We start from the raw sequence: 25217 nt of genomic DNA on the forward strand, positions 1-25217 counted from the left end.
GCAGGAGATGCAGTTCCTGCTCCCCCGAGAGTGTGCCTCCGGCCGTCTCGAGGTAGCCTTTAAAGCATGCCAGCCAGTGCTTGAAGATCGCCGCAGAGTTCTCCGCGTGGGGGCTGAGTTTCAGACACTCCGGCTAGATTCGGAGATCCATCCTTTCAGCTTAAGTAGTAGTCTATTAAATTGATGCACAATCAATTGCTATTAAAACGAGGTAACATAACTGAAGGCTTTAATAGACTAGAACTGTTCCCCAGCAGCTTCAGTACAGATTGAGGGCTGCTGGGACGGCACCAGTTCTTATACCCCGCCTGTCAGGGCGGAGCTACATACAAAACAGCCAATGGTAAACTCCTAGGTTTAACCAATGGTCTTCAGCCTCTCGGGTACTGCAATACCTGATAATACCACACTGGGGAGGTTTCTGCCAGGGCCGGGGAGAGTAGAGGGGGGTGGACAGTGAAGTCAGAGTGGATGGGCATGGCACAGCATTGCCGCAGCCGGCAAGGCAGCCATGCAGCTGCGCACACCCCTGACAACCCACTGTGAACTTAGGGACATGGGTCGTATAGGTGTCCACCCACACCACCCCTCTGGGTGCCCTCTGGCCCCAGCCGACACATCCGCGGGATGGGTGCGCTCTAGCACAAACAGTGCTGCCGCTTGTCAGCCTCCCGAGTGTCAATCATGGACCTGGCGAATCCCGCACCATTCTTTATTGGAATCGATTGTGTTCCACGTGGTGCTGAATGAATGAATGAAAATCGCTTATTGTCACAAGTAGGCTTCAAATGAAGTTACTGTGAAAAGCCCCTAGTCGCCACATTCCGGCGCCTGTTCGGGGAGGCTGTTACGGGAATCGAACCGTGCTGCTGGCCTGCCTTGGTCTGCTTTCAAAGCCAGCGATTTAGCCCTGTGCTAAACAGCCCCTTATGGTGCTAGTCCCTCCACAGTAACGGAATCAGAATAGGTTCAACGCCAGTTTTGCTTTCGTGAAAGTCCACGAATTCTGCCCCGGCATCGGCACTTTAGTCTCAGGAATGGAGAATCCCGCCCTCTATCTTTTCTAATTCTCCTGTGAAGCATCGTGGGATGTTTCTTAATGTCAAAGGGTCTATTTAAATACAAATTATTGTTGTTTTTGATAATGCCACCCTGTCAGACTGGGAATGAACTGCGAGTCCTTTCCACTAACTTGCACAGGTCTCTAAGGCAAGAGAGGATGATGTTATAAAAATACAGTGTGCAGAATGTACTGAGTGCAGTCTCTCGGACCACAAATGGGCAGGGATCCTTTAGGCTCGCAGATCCCAGGGGCTCCCCCGCAAGGCTCAAAGCCCATCCCCTGTCTTTTACAGCTTGTTGAACCAATTATCCAGGAGGCAAGGTACCAACACCAGTCGGACATTCAGCACATTCCAGCCCCAGATTTAGGCCCCACACCACCGGAGGGAAGGGTTTTATTTTCACCGTCACCAGCGACAGATGACGCAAATTGTTTTCATTTTCATTTTCTCCCCAGCCGACCCCCCCCCCCCCCCCCCCCCCCCCCCCCCCCGGAGCCATGTGGGGAGGCGAGTGTTTTCTGTCGATTTAAATTTCTCCAAACATGCCTCACCCCAAATCACCAAACGAGTTGAGGAAGTTGTGTTTAAGCTGTGTCCGATCAGGTTACGTGGCTCGTAACTCACTTGTGATTAGTGATCACAGTTCGGGTTAGATTTAGCATACTTGTGGTAAAGGATCAGGAAAGAAGCTTCTCAGTTGGGGAAAGGCCACCTCTCCTGATGTTATTGTGCAAAAGTGGGCTGGAAGCAGTTACTTGAAGGTAAATCAGTGTCAGGATAGTGGGAAGTGTGCGATGGAGAAATGGAAAGGGCTCATCGCCGCCTCGAGCCTGCCAGCTCAGCTTTCAGCTGAGTGTGGCAAAGAATATTTGAGACCCAGGATTTCCAAGTTCAGACTCTGGTCGTGGTTTAGCGAGCGGCAGTGATTCCTGCCCACCTATAGGCTTCAGGGGCACCGCCAACCTACGGCAGGAACCTCAAAGCACTGAGGAAGTAGCAGCAATGGTGCCTTCACAAGATCCACAAAATCTGCTGGCATCGTCCTCTCTGAAGACTACTTGCCCAGCATCAACACTCTAATCACTCAAAACCAGTGTCGCTTGGTAGAACTTCTCATTCGTAGGCCTGACACCGGACTCCTAAACTCAGGAGCAGGAGGGGTCTCCCACGAGGACAGTTAAAATGCTTGAGGGACATCCTCAGGTCATCTCTGAATAGGTCCCCACCAACACATGGTAGATCCTAGCTTGCGACCAATCAAAATGGATTAAGTTCATTCGGGAATGCACCAGTCCCGTCGAGAGAGTTCATCAGGACTATGCAGAGGGAGTGCGTAAATCTCCAAACAACTCACCTACCCAACCCCTCAAACACCACCTGCCCGGCCTTGTGGGGGAGTCTGCAGATCACGCAATGTACTCACCGCCCATCTCGGAACCCATCAAACCGAAACCAGAGTCATCCTCCATCCCGCGGGACCGTCTCAGACAGACGAGAAAGGGTACAGAATAAATAGTTCCTACAATGGGAAAAAAGGCGGGACTGCCGAATTTAGAGCACCTTTAATGTGAAGGATGTTAGAAAGTAGGATGATATAAAATAGGAAAACCGACGTCAGACATCAAAAGCCTGATCAGATACTGCAGAAAACCCAGAGGAGTTTAGAAAGCACAGGGGTGAAATTATAAAGGAAATTAATAATGCTAGGCATAAAAAGATATTGATTGATAAATTAGTTTTCCCCCTTTTAACATTCTTTATAAATATATTAAGAGCAAGATGGTAAAGAAAGAGTAGAGCTAATTAGGGACTAAGAGGCGGAATATGAAGGCACATGGCATCGGCATGGTTCGTTTTTTTAATATAAATTTAGAGTACCCAATAATTTTTTCTAATTAAGGGGCAATTTAGCGTGGCCAAGCCACCTACCCTGCACATCTTTGGGTCGTGGGGGTGAAACCCACACAGACACGGGGAGAATGTGCAAACTCTACACGGACAGTGACCCAGGGCCGGGATTCGAACCCGGGTCCTCAGCGCCGTAGGCAGCAATGCCAACCACTGCGCCGCCGTGCCGCCCTATGGGCATGGTTCTTGATGAATACTTTGCATCTGTCTTCACAAAAGAAATGGGCAAGGCAGGCTTTGTAATTAAGGAGGAGGAGTGTGAAATATCGGATGGGATAAACATATTATGAGATTCAACGTTTTTGCAGGTGGATGAACCACCAGGTCCAGATGAAAAGCATCCCGGGCTGAAGGAAAGGGTGGAAATGAAGCTGACCATCATTTTCAAACCCTCTGTGGCACGGTCCAGAAGCTAATGTTTAAAAATGGAGGAAGAGATAGACTCAATAATTACAGAGCCTGTCTACTCTCAGTGGTGGAAAGATTATTGGAGAGAATATCTGTGCAACAGTATTAATCATCAACTAGAATGGTGTTGATTGATTGAAGAAAGTGTTGGACTGGTCACCAGCAAGATGCCCCAAATTGTTATGCCCCTGGATGGGGAGGGATGAACTGGCTCCCTTTAGTGACCACAGATGAGTCCAAGGTGAGTGGATAATGGAAGCTAGTCGTATTAAAAGTTTAGTGTGCATAATATTCTCCAGATCCCAGCCGGATCTGAGGTGTCGGTACCAAAACTGGCCGGCCCTCAGTAGGGTAGCTTGTACTCCACGAGGCTCATGGGGAGGTTTATTGCTTCTACCCCATAGGTCTCATGCGGGTTATACACTCCCCCTCTTTATTCAACCCCCTTCAGCTGGGAGCGGCAAGGTTAATTCAAATAGTACTCTTCCGTCATGGATACCTCTTCCCGGTCCAAATATACTCAAAGGAGCCAATCTTTCTTGAGTTAAGAAAAAAGCAAATTTATTAGTTACTAAAATGTGAGGGGAAAGAAACACGCAACACACACAGACACAGATTACGAATGAGAAGTGAGTCCAAAAATAAAAGTGAAAAAATATGTACTATCAGCCTTAGGCTCATCTACGACAAATAGATGTTGAAATGTTGTGGCCATTAAGTTGGGTGATTCCGGCATTGCTGACTTTGGTAGTTGAGCAGTTGGTTTGGAGCTTCTTGGATCTGCACGTTAGCTAATAATAGTTGTCCTGATTCCTTTTCGACAGTGGCTTTGCTGACTTGTTTCTTGCTTCCACCACTCAGAGACGTAGGTTTCTTTACCTGCAGACATAGGGATGTTGAGTGGATATTCTTCAGCTGCGACCTTCACAGCACATAATACAGTAGACCTTGGAAAACTGACTACCACACAGAGACCAGAGTTGCAGTTGGTTTGTAACTCCTTTTCTTGTGTATTCCTGAAAGGGGAAAAACACAAACATGCCTATCGCTCAGGAACTGCCTTCTTTCAAATCACATTATGCCCACAGTCTGGGATATATCTCACAGGAGATAGTTTCTTCTGATGGTAATCAACCTCCATTATCTCCACAGGAGATGACAGTTAAATATTTGCATCGCTTTTCTTCCTTTGAAATGCCTCTGTCTAAAGTTCCTTGGCAGCCTCCAGGTGTGACATTCCATGGTCTCTCTCGGGACTGAGTATAATCCACACAATAGTCGCTAATTACATTTTCGGAATTTACGTTCTCGGCCATCTTGGCTTGGATGTCAGTTTTTAAAAATCACACGTCTTATTTAAAAGTTTAATATGCCCGTAAGTAATTCGGGCCATGATCTGTTGCCACGACGAAAGTCGAATGGGCTTGCCAAGGAAAGGTCATTTCTAAGGAGGGTCGATATGGTAACACATTTAATGTAGTCTACTTGGATTTGAGGAAGGCTTTTGAAAAGATTTTGCGTGGCAGACCGGTCAGTAAACTAAAAACCTGCGGGATCCATGGGAAAGTGGCAAATAGGATTCAAAACTGGCTCAATGGGGGAAGTAGAGGACAATAGATGATGGGCAATTTGGTGACTGGAGGGCTGTTCCCAGTGGAGATCTGATGCACTATTCTTGGGATAAATATCAATGATTTAAACTTAAATACAGAGGACATAATTCAGAAGTTTGCAGATGATACAAAAACTGGTCATGTGGTTGATGGTGAGGAGGATAGCTGCAGACTGCAGGAAAATATCAAAGGACTGGTCAAATGGGCAGTGCACAAATGGAGCTCAATCCAGAGATGGGTGAGGTAATGCATTTGGAGAGGATACGAAATACAGAATAAATGGGGAGATCCTGAGAGGAACCGAAAGACCTTGGAGTTCATTTCCACAGGTTCCAGAAGGTAGAAGAACAGGTAGATAAGGTGGTTAATGAGTTATATGGAATGTTTCCCTTTATTAGGTGAGTCACAGAATATAAGAGCAAAACAGTTTTGTTAGAATTGTATAAAACACTAGTTACACCAAAGCCAGAGTGCAGGATATAGTTCTGGTCCCCACATTACTGGGAGGATGTGATCGCAGTGAGTGCAGATGGTATGGAGGAGATTTACGAGGATGTCGCCAGATTGTGAAGGAAAGGAAAGATTGGATAGGCTGGGATTGTTCTCTGTCGAACAGAGGAGGCTGAAAGGAGATTTAATTGAGGTGGATAAAATGATGAGGGGTCTGGACAGAGTGGATAGCAATTGAAAGCAATTTGATGGTGGATATGGTGGCATAGTGGTAATGTCACTCGACATTAGTAATCCATAGACCCGGGCTAATGTCGAATGGCCATGGGTTCAAATCCCACCATGACGGCTGGTGGAAATTACATTCAATTCATAAATCTGGAATTACAAACTAGTCTCAGTGACCATGAAACTAACATCGATTGTTGTAAACACCCAGCTTGTTCACTCATGTTCCTGAGGGAGGGAAATCTGCCGGTGAAATCTGGGGTCTATGTCCATAGATCTTTGAAAGTTGCCACTCAAGTGGACAGAGCTGTGAAGAAGGCCTATGGTGTGCTAGCGTTCATTAACAGAGGGATTGAATTTAAGAGCCGTGAGGTGATGATTCAGCTGTACAAAACCTTGGTAAGGCCACATTTGGAGTACTGTGTGCAGTTCTGGTCACCTCATTTTAGGAAGGCTGTGGAAGCTTTGGAAAAGGTGCAAAGGAGATTTACCAGGATGTTGCCTGGAATGGAGAGTAGGTCTTATGAGGAAAGGTTGAGGGTGCTAGGCCTTTTCTCATTAGAACGGAGAAGGACGAGGGGCGACTTGATAGAGGTTTATAAGATGATCAGGGGAATAGATAGAGTAGACAGTCAGAGGCTTTTTCCCAGGGTGGAACAAACCATTACAAGGGGACATAAATTTAAGGTGAATGGTGGAAGATATAGGGGGGGATGTCAGAGGTAGGTTCTTTACCCAGAGAGTAGTGGGGGCATGGAATGCACTGTCTGTGGAAGTCGGAAACATTAGGGACCTTCAAGCAGCTATTGGATAGATACATGGATTACGGTAGAATGATGGGGTGCAGATTAATTTGTTCTTAATTTAGGACAAAGGTTTGGCACAACATCGTGGGCCAAAGGACCTGTTCTGTGCTGTATTTTTCTATGTTCTATGTACTATATTCCATGTCCTTGCCTAGCCTGGCCTACATGTGACTCCAGACCCACAGCAATCTGGTTGACTCTTAACAGTCCCTCTGAATTGGCTGAGCAAACAACTCAGTTCAAGGGCAATCGGGGATGGGCAACTGATGCTGACTACATCCCATGAATGAATGTTTTCAATAATTGGGGGTGGGAGGGGGGGGGGGGAAGAGGGGGGTAGTTTCGGTGATTTTCTTTCATCCATTGGGTAGAGGGGATCTAAAACTGAAAAGAGTGGTCGGGACAGAAATTGTCATCACATTTAAAAAGTACTAGGTGATGCTGTCAGCATCAAGGCAGACAGAAAGTGGGATTCGGCCAGCATGTGGAGGATGGGCTGAATGGCCCCATTCTGTGGACATTTCTATTATATCTATGATTTCTTGTGGAGGAATCAAGAACAAGAAGAGACCACACTCTTACATCCATTTAAGAGCGAAGTCTTGTGGGAAAAATGAATCTCCTACCTAATAACGTCAGGTGAAAAACAATTTATTAATTGTCTTGCTGGGTGATGTCCTCGTCGGCACTTGCTATCCCTCGGTCCAGATTCAAGCCCTGTGCATTGGCCACCAATGGGTTAACACTTAAAAATGGAGAAAAGTACAACTGAAAGTGGAGTGGGTCAGTCACGGGAAGGATGGGCCGAATGGTGTCATTCTATGGTTTGCAGAATATAAGGATCATTGCCGAAGGATGCAAGAAGCCTTTGCCTGGGTGATCAAAAAACAAATCTGGCACGCAGATGGGAAAATTACCTTTGCGCCTTCCGACTCAATTAAACTCTTCAACATTCACCAGTCTAAATGGTATAATTTCCTCTTCAACGCAAATGTGATCAGAGACATTGGGGGACCACATCATACACAATCTGTAACAAATATGGATCATATTAAATGTTTGATCGCCTTTTTCCCCATTGCTCCCTTACATAGAATCCTGGTCTCTGACTGCATGGGGAAAGAGGCCGTAAGGAATAGGAGCAGAATTAGGCCATTCGGCCCATCGAGTCTGCTATGCCACTCGATCTTGGCCGATACGTTCCTCATCCCAATCCTCCTGTCTTCTCCCCATAACCCCTGATTACCTTATTAATCAATAAATCCCCTTATTAATCAAGCAATTACTCCTTATTTACTCTATCAAAACCACTGCAACTAATTCTCCTCCTCACATTCTCCATTCTGAGAAGACAAATCCTCTTTTTGTCTCATTCTTCCCCCTGTAGCAGTATGCCTTTAGCCCTGGCGCCATTGTAATAAATCTCCTTTGCAAACCCTTAACCACCTTCCTGAGACGTGGTGCTGAGAATGGGACAAAATATTTCAGCTGAGGCCTAACCAGTGACTTATAAAAGGCCTAGCATGACTATCAAATCTTCTCTCTAACCTTCTCTGCTCGCTGGAGATCGGGACTAGGAAAAGCCAGGAGGAGGTGTTCAAAAATGATAAGGGGGATCGGGAAGGAGCAGACCGGGAGATCTTGTTTCCCATCGGCTGAAAGGCAGGGAACCAGAAGGCCCGGATTTAAGACAGGAGAGAGAACGTTTTCACGCAGCGAGTGGTTAGGATCCGGAGCGCGCTGCCTGAGAGTGTGGTGGAGCCTGGGTTCAATCGTGGCTTTCAAAAGGGAGCTGGATAAGAACTCGAACGGAGAGAATTTGCAGGTCTGCGCGAAAGGACAGGGGAGTGGGGCTCACTGAGGTTCTCTCACAGAGAGCCAGTATGAGGGCAATGGGCCCAACAGCCTCCTTCTGTGCTGTAACCATTCTATGATTTGTACTTTGTGCTCCTACTTATAAATCTAAGGATTCTGTATGATTTTTATTTACCAGCTTCTCAACTTGTCCTGTCATGTTTGAGGATTTGGAGGCATGAGCTTCCTTGTCTCCCAGTTCCAGCTCCCCTTCCTTTTGAAATGGCCTTGTTCAATTCGCTTCTCCTCTCCTCATTTCCTCCGCCAAAATATGTCCACAAGTAAAACGGGAATTTAGTTTTTTTTTTATTCACTCGTGGGATGTGGGCGTCGCTGGCTTGGCCAATATTTATTACCCATCTCTAGTGGGCCTTGGACTGACTGGCTTCAGAGGCATCAAAGAGCCAACCACATTGCCATGGGTCTGGAGTCGCATGCAGGTCTTGCCATGGTCTTATGGTCCATCAGACCATAAGACATAGGAGCAGAATTAGGCCACTCGGCACATCGAGTCTGCTCCGCCATTCAATGATGGCTGTTATTTTTCTCATCCCCATTCTCCTGCCTTCTCCCCATAACCCTTGATCCCCTTATTAATCAAGAACCTATCTATCTTTGTCTGAAAGACACTCAGTGATTTGGCCTCCACAGCCTTCTGCGGCAAAGAGTTCCACAGATTCACCACCCTCTGGCTGAAGAAATTCCTCCTCATCTCTGTTTTAAAGAATCATGGCCTGACCTGCATGTGACTCCATACCCATGGCAATGTGGGCTGACTCTCCAATGCCTCTGAAAAGCCAGTCAGTTCAAGGCCAACGAGGGACTGAGATTATGTCCTCTGGTTGCAGTGTTTTCTACTAGTGGAAACACCCTCCCCACATCTACTCTATCCAGGCCTCGCAGTATCCTGTAAATTTCAATAACCCTCATCCCTCTAAACTCTAACGAGTACAGACACAGACTCCTCAACCATTCCTCAAACGACAAGCTGTTCATTCCAGGGATCATTGTCGTGAACCTCCTCTGGACCCTTTCCAAGGCCAGCGCATCCTTCCTTAGATATGGGGCCCAAAACAGCTCACAATACTCCAAATGGGGTCTGACCAGAGCCTTATACAGCCTCAGAAGTACACCCCTGCTCTTGTATTCCAGCCCTCTTGACATGAATGCTAACATTGCATTTGCCTTCCTATCTTCCGACTGAACCTGCAAATTAAGGACCGGCACATTTCCTTTCAAACGGGCATCAGTGTTGCAGATGTTTCTTTACGACAACCGGCAATGGTGTCATTACCCCTTTAATTCCAGATTTTTACTGAATTCAGATTTCACCATCTGCCCTGGTCCCCAGAGCTTCAACTGGGGCGTAATAAGCCTCATAATAAGCACTTTGGTTAGTTGGGGAACGCCGGAGAGACACACACGCTTTGCTCTCAATCCATCTCTCTCATGTTTCCCTTTAGGTGGCTACACAGGAGCGTCTCGCAAGGAGGGGCAAGGCTTTGGCCGGACGGCTACTGGAGGCCTGGACGTGGGAGGCAATGTGAGGAATTTCCTTCCAACTGCCCGCAGCTCATCTTCGGAACATCAGGGAAGGTGCTGCACGATGAAGAATCCCAGGCCACCTTTAGCACGCCGTTTAGTGGACAGCACCTGCCGGACTTGAAGCACTGCAAACTCGCACGTCCCGGAGAGGCTCGAGGCTGATTGAACCCTGCAACACCCCGGCACCTTTTCCGTAATGTAACTAAGTCGGAGCGAGCAGGCAACAGAGTCAAGGAAATCAGTCAAATGTTGCTTAAGGAAGAGAAAACACAAAGACACAATTGCAAATAGGTTTTTCTGAAAACATACAGTGGATATTATTCAATCCCAGTCCTTTTGGTTCGCCTCTTCTGAAGACACTTAAAGCAGAATCCCGCTTCTCTGCTACCTGAATAATTTTCGAACAAGTGGATTTAACTCTCAACACAGTTTTTAAATAAACCTTCCAAAAGTTGGGGATTGATGAGAGGCACACACGCTTAAAGATTAAAGTCAAAACAACAAGCAACACGTTGGGGATTTAATTAATGTTTTAGGTTATCCGCTTAAAGTCGGAAACTGTCCAAACATCCTTGAAGTGCGGCGACGTTCCATCAACTTCCTGAAACTTTCCCCCGCCCCCCTCCACACTAGACTCGCAGACTCCAGCCAGATGCAGGTGGAGGCAGATGCGCATTCCCGTGACTATTTCATCCAGGCCCCAGCTGAGCCGAAGGTAAGATGGTCCGCGGGAGACGAGGTCTCCCCGCCGCCCATCTCAGCCCGCCCCCTGGGGCAGGAGAACCACCTGGGGAATTGGGGCGAGAAGGAGGAATTCACGACCATGGACAAAGAAAATGGCATCGCCGAGGCTCTGGGACCTGTTGGCCGCGGCGGGGTGGCTGTCGGGCTGCAGCACGCTACCTTGGGCGAAGGCGACTGCTCATTTAACAGGCGAGCTGAGCAATGCACAGCAGGCGAGGCTGAGTCAAGGGGCGAAGGTCAATGCACAGCTCCAAAGGTCGTGCCACCTGTAATGCCGGCTGTCGCTCCACGTCAGAGACCAGCAAGTAAGGAAACTTATTTTATTTTCTCATGGCTAACACTGAACTTCAGACGCTCGCGGTATCATTTTATGGCATTCATAAAATACAAACGGCCAGCTAGAAAATCAAATATGTTCGTAACAGAAGATCCATGTTAATATTTGGGCACATACCTCTGACAAACATTCGCTGTGCAGTACGGAGGGAGTGCTGCACTGTTGGAGGGTCAGTACTGAGGGAGTGCTGCACTGTCAGAGGGTCAGTACTGAGGGAGTGCCGCACTGTCAGAGGGTCAGTACTGAGGGAGTGCTGCACTGTCAGAGGGTCGGTACTGAGGGAGTGCTGCACTGTTGGAGGGTCAGAACTGAGGGAGTGCTGCACTGTCAGAGGGTCAGTACTGAGGGAGTGCTGCACTGTCAGATGCTCAGTACTGAGGGAGTGCTGCACTGTCAGAGGGTCAGTACTGAGGGAGTGCTGCACTGTCAGAGGGTCAGTACTGAGGGAGCGCCGCACTGTCAGAGGGTCAGTACTGAGGGAGTGCTGCACTGTCAGAGGGTCAGTACTGAGGGAGTGCTGCACTGTCAGAGGGTCAGTACTGAGGGAGTGCTGCACTGTCAGAGGGTCAGTACTGAGGGAGTGCTGCACTGTCAGATGCTCAGTACTGAGGGAGTGCTGCACTGTCAGAGGGTCAGTACTGAGGGAGTGCTGCACTGTCAGAGGGTCAGTACTGAGGGAGTGCTGCACTGTCAGAGGGTCAGTACTGAGGGAGTGCTGCACTGTCAGAGGGTCAGTACTGAGGGAGTGCTGCACTGTCAGAGGGTCAGTACTGAGGGAGTGCTGCACTGTCAGAGGGTCAGTACTGAGGGAGTGTTGCACTGTCAGAGGGTCAGTACTGAGGGAGTGCTGCACTGTCAGAGGGTCAGTACTGAGGGAGTGCTGCACTGTCAGAGGGTCAGTACTGAGGGAGTGCTGCACTGTCAGAGGGTCAGTACTGAGGGAGTGCTGCACTGTCAGAGGGTCAGTACTGAGGGAGTGCTGCACTGTCAGAGGGAATTGCTGCAGTCTGTGTCTCTGAGGGTGAGGTTGGAGGAGCCGTCGCTGAGGGCGTTTCCTCACTCCTCCCTCTTTTTGCCAGATGCTGTGTCGCTCCCAATCCTCAAATTGTGTTCAAAAGAAACATTCCCACATGAAAGGCAGCAAAAGAGGGTGAGGGGGTTGGTTAACTCAAGGAAGGCGAGTGAACGAGTTCAAAGTCTGCTCTGTTCCTCTACAGAACATGCTGCAATAATCGTTACAGCCATTCATAGATAGAGAGGGTGGATAAGGGTAACAAAGAACAGGAGTGAAGTTTGAACTCAGTCTGCGTTGCTTTCCATCAGCTCAACCCTTTTAAGTTCAGGACCTCTCTCCATGCATTTTCACTGAGAAAAGGAACGACTTGCATTTCGAAAGCAACTTTCAACATCTTAGCTCATCCCAAATCAAATAAGACCATAAGACATAAGACCAGAATTAGGCCACTCGGCCCATCGAGTCTGCTCCGCCATTCAATCATGGCTGTTATTTTTCTCATCCCCATTCTCCTGCCTTCTCCCCATAACCTCTGATCCCCTTATTAATCAAAAACTTATCTATCTCTGTCTTAAAGACACTCAGTGATTTGGCCTCCACAGCCTTCTGCGGCAAAGAGTTCCACAGATTCACCACCCTCTGGCTGAAGAAATTCCTCCCCATCTCTGCTTTAAAGGATCGTCCCTTTAGCCTGAGATGGTGTCCTCTGCTTCTAGTTTTTCCCACAAGTGGAAACATCCTCTTCACGTCCACTCCATCCAGGCCTCGCAGTATCCTGTAAGTTTCAGTAAGATCCCCCCTCATCCTTCTGAACTCCGAATACAGACCCAGAGTCCTCAACCGTTCCTCATACGACAAGTTCTTCATTCCAGGGATCATTCTTGTGAACCTCCTCTGGACCCTTTCCAAGGCCAGCACATCCTTCCTTAGATACGGGGCCCAAATCTGCTCACAATACTCCAAATGGGGTCTGACCAGAGACTTATACAGCCTCACAAGTACATCCCTGGTCTTGTCCCAGCCAATTAAATGTTTTCTAAAGTGTAGTCACTTTTGTAACATAGGAAATGTGACAGCCAATTTGTGCACAGCAAGCTCCCACTAACAGCAACGTGATAATAACCAGATAATCTGACTTCCCTGATGTGGGTTGAGGAAGAAAGATGATTCCGGAATACCTGGAAGAGCTCCGCTCTTTATCTTCAAAGTTCTTGCCATGGGTTATTTTACATCCATCAAAAAGGGCAGATCGAGTCCATTTTGATGTATCAGCTGAAGAAATGACACCTCCGACAGTCTCAGTACTGCATGGGCAGTGTCAGCCAGGGACTTTGTGCTGAGTGAGAATTGAAACCGTACCCTTCCCGAGGCAGAGGCAGGAGAGTTTGAGGCCGTGGTGCCTCACAATGAGAACAAGTGAACCTCGCAATTAACTTGGCTAAAAATCAGGGACCCAGAGTGAGAGGTACCCCCATCACCACCAGCCAAGCGCCCCCCCCCCCCCCCCACCCGCCCCAACTCTGTGAGACCCGATAAAGGTTCATTTCCTTGCTTCAATTCAACGGGGCTGGGTTAGCACACTGGGCTAAATCGCTGGCTTTTAAAGCAGACCCAGGCAGGCCAGCAGCACGGTTCGATTCCCGTACCAGCCTCCCCGAACAGGCGCCGGAATGTGGCAACTAGGGTCTTTTCACAGTAACTTCATTGAAGCCTACTCATGACAATAGGCGATTTTCATTTCATTTCATTTCACATAGCCTTGCAAATATTTCCTTTCCGAAGATCAAAACCCTTTTCGGCAACGCATTCCAGATCACAGCTAAAGGGTGGTGGAAGCAGATTCAACTGTTACTTTCTAAAGGCAATGGGTTAGATGTACCATCAGTGAACACAAGACGAGTAGTGAACGTAACTGAGGCTTTAATAAGCTAAACAGAAAGCCTCCTGGCCTCTGATCCCGAACTGGGGCAGAGGTGGGGACCTAGACACCTTTACACCGAGCCCAAGGGGAGGCGGAGCCATCAGGCAGTGGTTTACCACATTACATACAATACAGTGGCAGTTTACCATAATACACATATTATACACTACAGTGGTTTACCACATGGTTCCTGGTGTGAAGGAGAAAAATTACAGGGTAATGGGTAAGATCAGGCAGAACGGGACTCAGTACTGACATGTGCACAAGGGGCCGAATGGCCTCCTTCAGTGCTTTAAGATGCTAACACACTGCTAAAAAAACAAACTCCTCATCTTGGCCAGGTCTTCGTTGTCCTCTGGTTCTCTTCCGTGCTGCCACTGGGAACATTTTTTCCTGATTAACTCTATCAAAATCCCATGTGGTTCTGAACACTTCTTCTGTAAAATCTCCTCTAACCTATCCCCTCTCGGGGCTCCAAGGAGATGAATCCCAGCTCTCTCTCTCTCTCCAACCCCCCACTCTCCCCAGCCTCTCGAGCTAACTGGACGTATCTCCTGGGAGGCAACGGAGCTGGAATGGACTGAGTTTTCTTTTGTGTTGTAGCTCGCTTGCGACCTGCGGTTCCCATTGGGTGAAACTCCTGGTGGGAGCGTTGGATCGCTGAAATTACCAGCTGGTGGAAAGCCAGGATGGTGATACAAACCTGGGGGAAAACCCATGAAGATTGGCCTTTCGCCTGACGGGTGAAAATTAGCCTGAAATGCTAATTGGTCATTGGTCAGGCTACAAGCAGAATATTAGGCCCAGATTTTGGGGGAACCCTACATTGAGTCGGATATCATGGCGATTAAGAGAGTGGAGAGGTTATTCACAGTGGCGGCGCCAGGAATCCCAGACTGCTTTATTCTATTATGGGATGTGGGCGTCGCTGGCGGGGCCAGCATTTGTTGCCCATCCCTAATTGCCCATGAACAGAGTGGCTCGCTCGGCCATTTCAGAGCCAACCACATATTATGGGTCTGGAGTCCCGTGTAGGCCAGGCCAGGTAAGGGCGGCAGATTTCCTTCCCTAAAGGGAATGAGTGAACCAGGTGTGTTTTTACAACAATCTATATTTTTTTTTATGTGTTTTATTGCAAACTTGTATCAAAACAGGTTACAGCAAATAAACACCCCGGGAAACATACTTCCCAGCAATCAACTATACAGCCTGTCCAACTTTTCCCCCTTTTTCACCCCCATCCCTCCCCGTGACGATCAGTTCCTCAAACACGGTCACAAACATCCCCCACCTTTTCTCAAACCCCCCTGCACAGCCCCTTAACTCATACTTTATCTTATCTAACCGCAGGAAGTCATACAGGTCACCCAACCAAGCTGCTACCCCCGGTGGTGATGCCGACCCCCACGCCCGTAGAATTCGCCGCCGTGCAATCAGAGAGGCGAAGGCCACGACATCGGCCTTCCTCCTCTCCGTGAGCTCCGGCTTCTCTGAAACCCCAAATATCGCCACCAAAGGATCCGTGTCCACCTCCTCGTCCACTATCCTGGCTAAGACCGCGAACATTCCCGTCCAGAATATTCCCAATTTTTCGCAGCGCCTAAGCATGTGCGCATGATTCGCTGGCCCCCGCCCACACCTCTCACACTCATCTGCTACCCCCTGAAAGAACCCACTCATTCTCGCCCGAGTCATATGCACCCTGTGCACCACCTTAAACTGCATCAGGCTCATCCTTGCATAGGAGGAGGTCCCATTTACCCTACGCAAAAACAATCTATGATAGTCGTCATGGTCACTGAGTTTTATATTCTGAATTTATTAATTTTAATTAAATTCCACCCTCTGCCGTGGTGAGATTTGAACCCACGTCCCAGGAGTATTAGCCTGGTCCTCAGGATTGAAGCAATAGGGAAGCAAAATGCAAACGAGTTTTCAAAAGGGAAATGGATAAATATTTACAACAGAGAAATGTAGAGGGGGGGTGGGGCCAAATGTCTATCAGAGATCGCAGGCACGACAAGCCGATTGCTGATTCCTGCGATGTAAGAGATCTCAAATTTGCGACGCGCTCCTGGAGGGCCTTGAGTGCTGTCAAAGGTCAGCCTCTCGCCTTTTACCTTTTAATCATTAAACTGGTCAAATAAAGAAAAGGTTGGAGAAGATAACTGTGCTTTGCAAGAGCCATCCATGGCAAACCCAGCCAAAACCTGATTAAAGGTGACAGGATCGCCAGGCAAGCAGGAGGTTAGGCTGAGTGCTTTCCTTCCAGAAGCAAGAAGCTTGGTCTTACTGCGGACAATACCACAGGGAGTGGAAGGTAGGAGGTGTTTTGTTACCTGTGTGGCAGGTAGCATGTGCGACTCAATTCAGTTACAGCAAAGGCTTTCGGAAGAAGGCTCAAAGTCGTCCAGAAGTTTTACATAAAGTTTATTGAGTAACTCAACTTAAATAACTGCGTGAGTCTTACTTTAAGAACTGAACTGGTAGAAAGGTTACAACTCTTCTATACATTACAACTAGGCCTGACCACACTAGCAGCTAAATCTCTGCCTCTGTTCTCCTCACAGTCTAATCCACCCAAACAGCCCAGAGGGCTGCTTGCTTCCCCCTTTATACCCGCCAGTGCTGCCCCCTAGTTGTCTTTCCATTTCCCATCAGCCCCTTCTGTACATACCCATGCAAAGATCACTACAGGAGGAAAGGTGGCGTCTAGAATCATGGAATTTACAGTGCAGAAGGAAGCCATTCGGCCCATCGAGTCTGCACCTGTTCTTGGAAAGAGCACCCCACCCAAGCCCACACCTCCACCCCATCCCCGCAACCCCACCCAATACTAAGGGCAATTTTGGACACTAAGGGCAATTTAGCATTGCCAATCCACCTAACCTGCACATCTTTGGACTGTGGGAGGAAACCGGAGCACCCGGAGGAAACCCACGCACACACGGGGAGAACGTGCAGACTCCGCACAGACAGTGACCCAAGCCGGGAATCGAATCTGGGACCCTGGAGCTGTGAAGCCATTGTGCTAACCACTATGCTACCGTGCTGCCCTAACGTGTCTGTCAAACGTGGCCAAGTGCGGATTTTGGCAAGGTTGCAGGAGGAAGGGTTGAGACAGGTTTGGAGGGGAGGCTGAGGGAGGTTTGGAGGGGAGACTGAGGGATGTTTGGAGGGGAGACTGAGGGAGGTTTGGAGGGGAGACTGAGGGAGGTTTGGAGGGGAGACTGAGGGAGGTTTGGAGGGGAGGCTGAGAGAGGTTTGGAGGGGAGACTGAGGGAGGTTTGGAGGGGAGACTGAGGGAGGTTTGGAGGGGAGGCTGAGGGAGGTTTGGAGGGGAGACTGAGGGAGGTTTGGAGGGGAGACTGAGGGAGGTTTGGAGGGGAGACTGAGGGAGGTTTGGAGGGTTACTGAGGGAGGGAAAAGGCTTTCACAGCTTTTACGGGTAGATTGAAGAGCTGAGGAGTTCCAAAGCGTGGAAAAACTGGGTAAGAATAAGTTAAGTTAGACAGTTAAGTCTATCAGGTGGGCTGCAGAGGCTCAAGCTGGCTGACCGTCACCATCTTCTCAAAGTTATGGGCTGAGATGACAAATGTTGGTTCAATACAGTGAGGATTCTCAGGGAGAACAGGCGATTAGCAAGTGAAGGGAACAAGAAAGACAGGTTTGGGGGAGAAATGTGACAGTGATAGCAATGAAGTAGAGACAAGTAAGGTACCTTCCAATATCAGAAGATCAGTAGGAGGTTGGAGCTGAAAGTAGGATTAGATAACAAGCTCATTCCTTAATTGTGTTATTATGGAATGTTGTAAATGGTTTGCAAGACATAATTTCAACCTTCCCCCCCTCTTTTCTTGCATATTTTTGTCTCGCGGTCTCTTGCCTCTGGAGTGACTCGAGCCCTCCGTAACTTTTAACATTTGATTGCCTCTTGAATGCCCTCCCCAGTGTGCCCCACCTAGTGGTCTGGCAGAGAACCAGCCAGCGACCAAACACGACACACCGCTCCCCAGCCAGGAGTGGAGGCACTAACTCACACCTTGAGATACCCTCAATTGCGACTCTGGAGAGGAGTTTGATAATACAAAGGCTTTAATAACCAGAAAACCAGACAGCTGCCGAGAAGTGTGCTCACTGCACGCTGCCTACTGAACGTAACCTTATATACAGCTTCCTGGGGGCGGAGCCAGAGGCAGAGTCCCCCAGGGTTCCAAACCCGGTCTTAAAGGGGCCTGCGCATTAAAGGTACATATGTATACAGATATCATTCATCACACACCTAGAAGAAAGATGCAGATCCTGGTGCCATTTAAAAAGAGTTGAGCATTTCAGGCCTAACCACCAATTTAGACAGTGAATTCCCGATTCCCAGCACCCTCTTGGTGAAAAGGCTTTCCCTCATGACCTCTCTAATCCTTCCACCAATCCCCTATCCAGGCCCCTCATAACGTTGTACGCCTCAATTAGGTCACCCCGCAGCCTCCTCTGCTCGGAGGAAATCAAACCCTAGCCTATTCAATCTCTCCTCATAGCTGCAATTGTCAAGAGAGGCTATCTCATTGAAGTGCATGGGCTTCTTACTGGGCTTCACAGTGAAGGTGCTGAGAGTCTGTTCCCATGGCTAGAGAGTTGGGGGAGGCGGGGGGGTCATAGTCTCGGGATAAGGTGACCGAGATGAGGAGAAATTTCTTATTTCAAATGGCCGTGAATCTTTGGAATTCTCCATCCCCGAGGGCTGTGTGGATGCCCCGATGTTGAGGAAATTCAGCACTGATAGATTTTGGGAGTTGCAGGGAACGGAGGGATGTGGGCGGAAAGGCACAACTAAAATGGAGCGCCAGCCATCATCTTGTTGATTGGTGGAACAGGTTGGAGGGACCAAACGATCCATTCCTGTTCTTATTTCCTGTGCTTTTAAGATGCCCTGTGGTTTGGTTTCCACTTGGATCTCTCTTCAGGTAACTTGTGGGCTGCTCTAGATTGGAAAGGTTTCCCACTTCTTACGAGTGACTTAGGGATAACTTTCTTCAAAGTTCCTTTATTCACACTATGCTACATTCCAAGCTTCTAGGTAAGTACATCTCTCATTTGTACAGACTTGTCAGTCTTCTCTTGCCATCCTCTTGCACATGAGCGGTGATGCCACTGTTACATGATGATACACATCGCGCTCTCGTTACCATAGCTGGTTATTCCACACCCTGTAGATGTGGACCACACAAGTGACTAACATTTCCTCCATGTTCATCTCTCTGCACGCCTTCCTTTCCAGCAGCCATGGTGTTGGGGAAGATGGGTGGATGTCTTGGTCCTGCGCCTTTCCTTTTCCTTTGCTGACTCTAACGCCCAGATCACACGGATCTGATAGATACTGATCACGGATAGGTTGATACCGGAACCGCGTCAGCTTTGAACTTGCCATCTATTCCCGTGGCTGTGGGCGGGCAACAGGCGAGGAAGTCAGTTCATCCATTGGGTCGTCAGGAGGTTTCAAATACTTTTCCTGCAGGAACACATTCTTCCCGGGAGCAAATTCATTCCAGCGTGTTCCTGCAACGTTACAGCTGAAGTCGACACCTGCAACCAATTGTGGACAGAGCACATCAGCGAGGATTCCAGCTGATCTCTGCTCAAGGAATCCTCTTCGAGCCGAGCTGAGAGAGCCGGACAGCTGACAAAGCCCTGCTGTTACCCATCAGCAAAAGTAGCCATCGTGAGGTTAAACTCTTTAAATAATTTATAACAATTTGGTGAAAGAGGGGCTAGAATTTCCATAATGTTGTGTTCACGATCTCAAGGCTTCCCAAAGTACTTTGCAATGAATGAAGCAATTTGTTTGCAGCGTAGTCGCCGTCATCGTGTAGCAAATGTGAAGCCTATTTGTGCAGAGCAAGATCCACAAACCACAATGGGATAGGTGACCACATAATATGTTTTAATGATGTTAGTTAAGGAATAAATATGGCATCAGGACACAGAGAAGAACTCACCTGTTCTTCTCTTTTTTTTTCTATTCATTTCCGGAATGTGGCCTTTACAAGGAAGGTCAGGATTTATTGCCCATCCCTAACTGCCCTTGATAAGGTAGTGGTGAGCTGCCTTCTTTAACCGCTGCAGTCCATGTGGAGTAGGTACATCCACAGTGCTGTTAGGGAGGGAGTCCCAGGGTTTTGACCCAGCGACAGCGAAGGAACGCCCGGTATATCTCCAAGTCAGGATGGTGAGTGGCTTGGAGGGGAACGTCTAGGTGGTGGGGTTTCCATGAATCTGCTGCCCTCGTCCTTCTCGGTGGCAGAGATCATGGATTTGGAAGGTGCTGTCGAAGGAGCCTTGGCGAGTTCTGAAGTCTTTTTTAAAATAAATTTAGAGTACTCAATTCTTTCTTTTCCCACGTAAGGGGCAGTTTAGTGTGGCCAATCCACCTGCCCTGCACACCTTTGGGTTGTGGGGGTGAGACCCACGTAAGCACAGGGAGAATGTGCAAACTCCACACGGACAGTGACCCGGGGCCAGGATCAAACTGGGGTCCTCGGCACCCTGAGGCAGCAATGCTAACTTCTGCACCACCGTGCCGCCCCCCACTGAGTTGCGAAGTCAACGTGTAGGTGGTACACACAGCTGCCACTGCATCCGTGGTGGAGGGAGTGAATGTTTAATGTGGTGGATCGGGTGCCGATCAAGGGGGCTGTTTTGACCTGGGTGGTTTTGAGCTCTCTGAGTGGAGCTGCACTCATCCAGGCAAGTGAGTCCTTGGTTTAATGTCTAATCTGAAAAGACAGCGGACGAAATTCATCCTCCGCCCCCAGTCGGTAGCGAGGTTTCCGATGCGGCAGCGAATGCGGATGCGGTGCTCCAGCCCTCCGCTAGCGGCGGGATCGAGGTTCGCGCCTGCACTCCAGCGGGTGCGAATTTACTGCAGGTATTTCCCAGCGTTGCCCTGACATGGTGGGCCTTGCAGTGGGTGAAGGGGGTGACTCCTTAAGAGAATTGGCACAAAGTCCACCCTTCACCCCACCACCAGCAGTTCCCCCCCACCCTCCTGAGCCCCCCTAGATAGGGAGATCCCCCACAGAGAGCCACTGAAGAGGGAGACCCTCGCTCCAGGTCCCCCAGAAAATAAATCCCTATCTGGAAGTTAGAGAGCAGTCCTGACAGAGGCAGTGAATAAAATTACTGTTGTTGCACTCACCTGGGCAATACACTTGTTGGCTCAGACGCAGGAAGCATCACCTGCACTCACCTGGGCAATACACCTGTTGGCTCAGACGCAGGAAGCATCACCTGCACTCACCTGGGCAATACACCTGTTGGCTCAGACGCAGGAAGCACCACCTGCACTCACCTGGGCAATACACCTGTTGGCTCAGACGCAGGAAGCACCACCTGCACTCACCTGGGCAATACACCTGTTGGCTCAGACGCAGGAAGCATCACCTGCACTCACCTGGGCAATACACCTGTTGGCTCAGACGCAGGAAGCACCACCTGCACTCACCTGGGCAATACACCTGTTGGCTCAGACGCAGGAAGCATCACCTGCACTCACCTGGGCAATACACCTGTTGGCTTAGACGCAGGAAGCACCACCTGCACTCACCTGGGCAATACACCTGTTGGCTCAGACGCAGGAAGCATCACCTGCACTCACCTGGGCAATACACCTGTTGGCTCAGACGCAGGAAGCACCACCTGCACTCACCTGGGCAATACACCTGTTGGCTCAGACGCAGGAAGCATCACCTGCACTCACCTGGGCAATACACCTGTTGGCTTAGACGCAGGAAGCACCACCTGCACTCACCTGGGCAATACACCTGTTGGCTCAGATGCAGGAAGCACCACCTGCACTCACCTGGGCAATACACCTGTTGGCTCAGACGCAGGAAGCACCACCTGCACTCACCTGGGCAATACACCTGTTGGCTCAGACGCAGGAAGCATCACCTGCACTCACCTGGGCAATACACCTGTTGGCTCAGACGCAGGAAGCACCACCTGCACTCACCTGGGCAATACACCTGTTGGCTCAGATGCAGGAAGCATCACCTGTCAAGTCCTGGAAAGAGGAACCAGTCAGCTGCAAGCCATTCATTCATTTCTCTGACTAGGCTGTGATTGACAGCGTCCACACACACGCACACAGCTGTCAGCCTTGCTCCATTCACCTTCCTTCACGGTTGAGTAACTCTGAAGTGCTCTAACCACTTAAATTTGCATGGCGAAGGACAGTGAGAGTGCGTAAATCAGTTGCAATTCACCTCCTGAGGGAGAACATAGACTCCCAAAAGGAGAGTCTCGCCCAGTACCTCCGACTGTGTGGCACTCTGTAGGTTTTGCACTTGGAGTGTGCTCAGGTCTCTAGCGTAGAGCTGCAACCCACTGTACAAATATTTGTCTCCTGAATCCTGTATTAAATATATTAATAACTATCTTATATTGATGCTCTTACAGTTTTTGTATTTCCCGCAAGTGAAAAATATTCTCTATGCCTCAAATTCTTTAACAATCTTACATTTCTCTATTAAATGATTCCTTCTCGTCTTTGCAGAAAAGAACCACAGACTGTTCAGTTTTCCTGATTGCTCTGACATCATTCTTTAGAATATTTTTTGCAAGGAGCGCCTTGATGTGTGCGATATCAAGGCACAAACTTGTTCACAGTGATCTAACGAAGACGCTACACGAGTTCAACTTAGCCTCTCTAGTGTTCAGTTCCAGCTGTCTAGAAATGAATACATTTCGAAGACTTCCCACATCTAAAGATGGGCAAGGCAGACAAAGTGTAGGTTTACCACTGCCCTGGTGGCTTGTTTTTCCTGGAACAGGCCACTTGCCTGAAGCCAGAGGGTACAACTTGAGAGGCATCAGGCAGGGCCAACCAGGGATCTTTCCCGCTCTCACCACCTGCCATTGGCGCGTTGGAAGGATTTTGCAGGTTGACAATCAACCTGCGTGGCCATGTGACGAATGCGCCTTCCTTGGTGTGCCAAGCCCTGGGATGGGAGTCGAACCCAGAGCTCCTGGTCCAGAGGCAGGGGTGCTACCCTCTATGCCACAAGACCTCCCCCTAGCAATGAATCCTCGCACGAAACCTGCTTTCGTTATTTCTGGCCTCATTAACCTGTGTCACTAATTTCAGGGATTTGTGTATCTGCTCACTCTTTACTGCTCTACCCCAGTAAGACTAGATTATTATTATTGGACTTTTATTTTCCAAGGACTTTGTGATCTCCTTATTAATCCTCCCAGTTTGTATTGTCTCTCCCTCATTTCTATTGAATTTCATTGAAAGATTACACGCCCATTCTGCATGTTTGCTCATGTCTTCCTGTGCTTAGTCGCTGTCCTCCTCTGTAACTCCTCGAGGGCTAACGCCTGCAAATTCTGAAACTGATTCCCGAGAATCTACCGCAAATGTAAACAGGGAACAGCCCCTGGTCCCTGCACTGCTTCCGAGTGGAGAGCCACATCCCACGTGTCACCAGTCTGAGCTACCTTTGATCTCTTGTTTGACCTGCTGTTTTGCTGGCCCGCTCGCTCCCCACGACGGTAAAGGTAAACATAATTTCGTCCCTTCACGTTTTAAGGAGTTATTTTTTGTAGTAAACTGCGACCGCTTCCATATAACAGCGACTCCACTTCAAAAGGTTTTTCCCCTGGCTGTGAAGCCATTTTTGCCAAGGTGTGAAAGGCGCAAGACAAACACAAGTCCTTTTTCTTTTCCCCTGCCCTTTTCTTCATTTAATAGTGAAGGTAACGAGCCCACTTAAAAAGATATAAACTTTTTATAACCATCCAAGTTTACAGAGTCCACGCATGTTTTTCTACAGGCTGAAGCTGGAGAGGAACCAAACAGCACAGCTTGAGAAAATGACTTTACCAGATGGGATATAATGTGGTGGGGAACATTCCTTTACTTTTTCTGTCCTCGTTGAGTGAGCTGCAGTTAGCACAGGGCTAAATCGCTGGCTTTTAAAGCAGACCAAGGCAGGCCGGCAGCACGGTTCAATTCCCATACCAGCCTCCCCGAACAGGCGGCGGAATGTGGCAACTAGGGGCTTTTCTCAGTAACTTCATTTGAAGCCTACTTTGTGACAATAAGCGATTTCCATTTCGGTTTTGAGGGGTTGGCTGGTTTTAATGAACGGCAGCGCGGGAAGCCCATGGGATCTCGGCCTGAGTCGTCCCCCAGCCTCCACCCCATTCCCGCATGTTCGCGCCCCAGATTGGGCAGCGATTGTCTCCGTCTGAGGGTCGGCCTTGACTCGATGGGTAGCCTCCCTCGACCCTCTGCCAGAAAGTCCTCGGTCCGCCCACCTTCTGAGGCCTGGGCACAAGGGGGGAGGCGTGGTCTGAAGTAGGGCGATCTTTCCCAAGGGGCCGGTGCAGACTCGGCGGGCCGAATGGCCTCCTTCTGCACTGCAAATTCTATGATTCTGCGCAGGGTTCAGGCTCGCCCTCCCGCTGCAGGGCTGAGGGAGTGCTGCACCGTTGGAGGTGCCGTTCAGACAAGACCTTCAACCATCTGCCTTCCCCTCACAGTGGATGTGAAAGACCCCACTGCCGTTATTTGGAGGACGAACGAGAAATTCTCCTCGGTGTCCTGGGGCGGGGGGGTCAACATATATCCCGCAGCCAATACATTCAGTCATTTATAGAATCATAGAATTTACAGTGCAGAAGAAGGCCATTCGGCCCATCGAGTCTGCACCGGCCCTTGGAAAGAGCACCCCACTTAAGCCCACGCCTCTACCCTTTCCTCGTAACCAAATAACCCAGTAACCCCACCTAACCTTTTTTGGGCATTAAGGGACAATTTAGCGTGGCCAATCCACCTAACCTGCACATCTCTGGACTGCGGGAGGATGCCCAGGCAGACACGAGGAGGATGTGCAGACTCCGCACAGACAGTCACCCGATGCCAAAATCGAACCTGGGGCCCTGGAGCTGCGAGGCAGCGGTGCTAACCATTGTGCCACCATCCCACCCTAATTTATCGCAGTGCTGTGTGTGGGAGTTGGCTGTGTGCAAATAACCTACTACAGCCACTACGCTTCAAATCGCACTTCATTGGCTGTCCAAAAACTTTGAGGCATCCTGCAGTGGTGTCCTCGAGACACCAAGGGCTGGATTCTCCGTTTCAGGGACTATGGCCCCAGGCCATCATGAAAACTGTGGCCTTTTCTGACAGAAAAACTGGCGTGAAAGGTGTGGTAGTACCAAGTATTGTGGTACCTAAGAGGCTGATGACCATTGGTTAAACCCAGGAGTTTACCATTAGCTGTTGTTACGTAGCTCCGCCCTGACAGGTGGAGTATAAG

General features: G+C 49.1%; 1 protein-coding gene across 5 annotated transcripts in view; it reads left to right on the plus strand.

The window, feature by feature from the left end:
• LOC140427160 (synaptopodin) overlaps positions 1–25217 on the plus strand; it is a 154147-nt gene that overhangs the window by 56898 nt on the left and 72032 nt on the right. For all 5 annotated transcript variants that reach the window (XM_072512718.1, XM_072512722.1, XM_072512721.1 and 2 more), the window contains one exon: positions 9795–10925. In XM_072512718.1, the coding sequence (XP_072368819.1) occupies positions 10529–10925 (397 nt within the window). In that variant the 5' untranslated portion in view covers positions 9795–10528. The remainder of the gene's footprint in view (positions 1–9794; positions 10926–25217) is intronic.

Source organism: Scyliorhinus torazame, chromosome 7, assembly GCF_047496885.1.
Source record: "Scyliorhinus torazame isolate Kashiwa2021f chromosome 7, sScyTor2.1, whole genome shotgun sequence".
Taxonomy (NCBI): domain Eukaryota; kingdom Metazoa; phylum Chordata; class Chondrichthyes; order Carcharhiniformes; family Scyliorhinidae; genus Scyliorhinus; species Scyliorhinus torazame.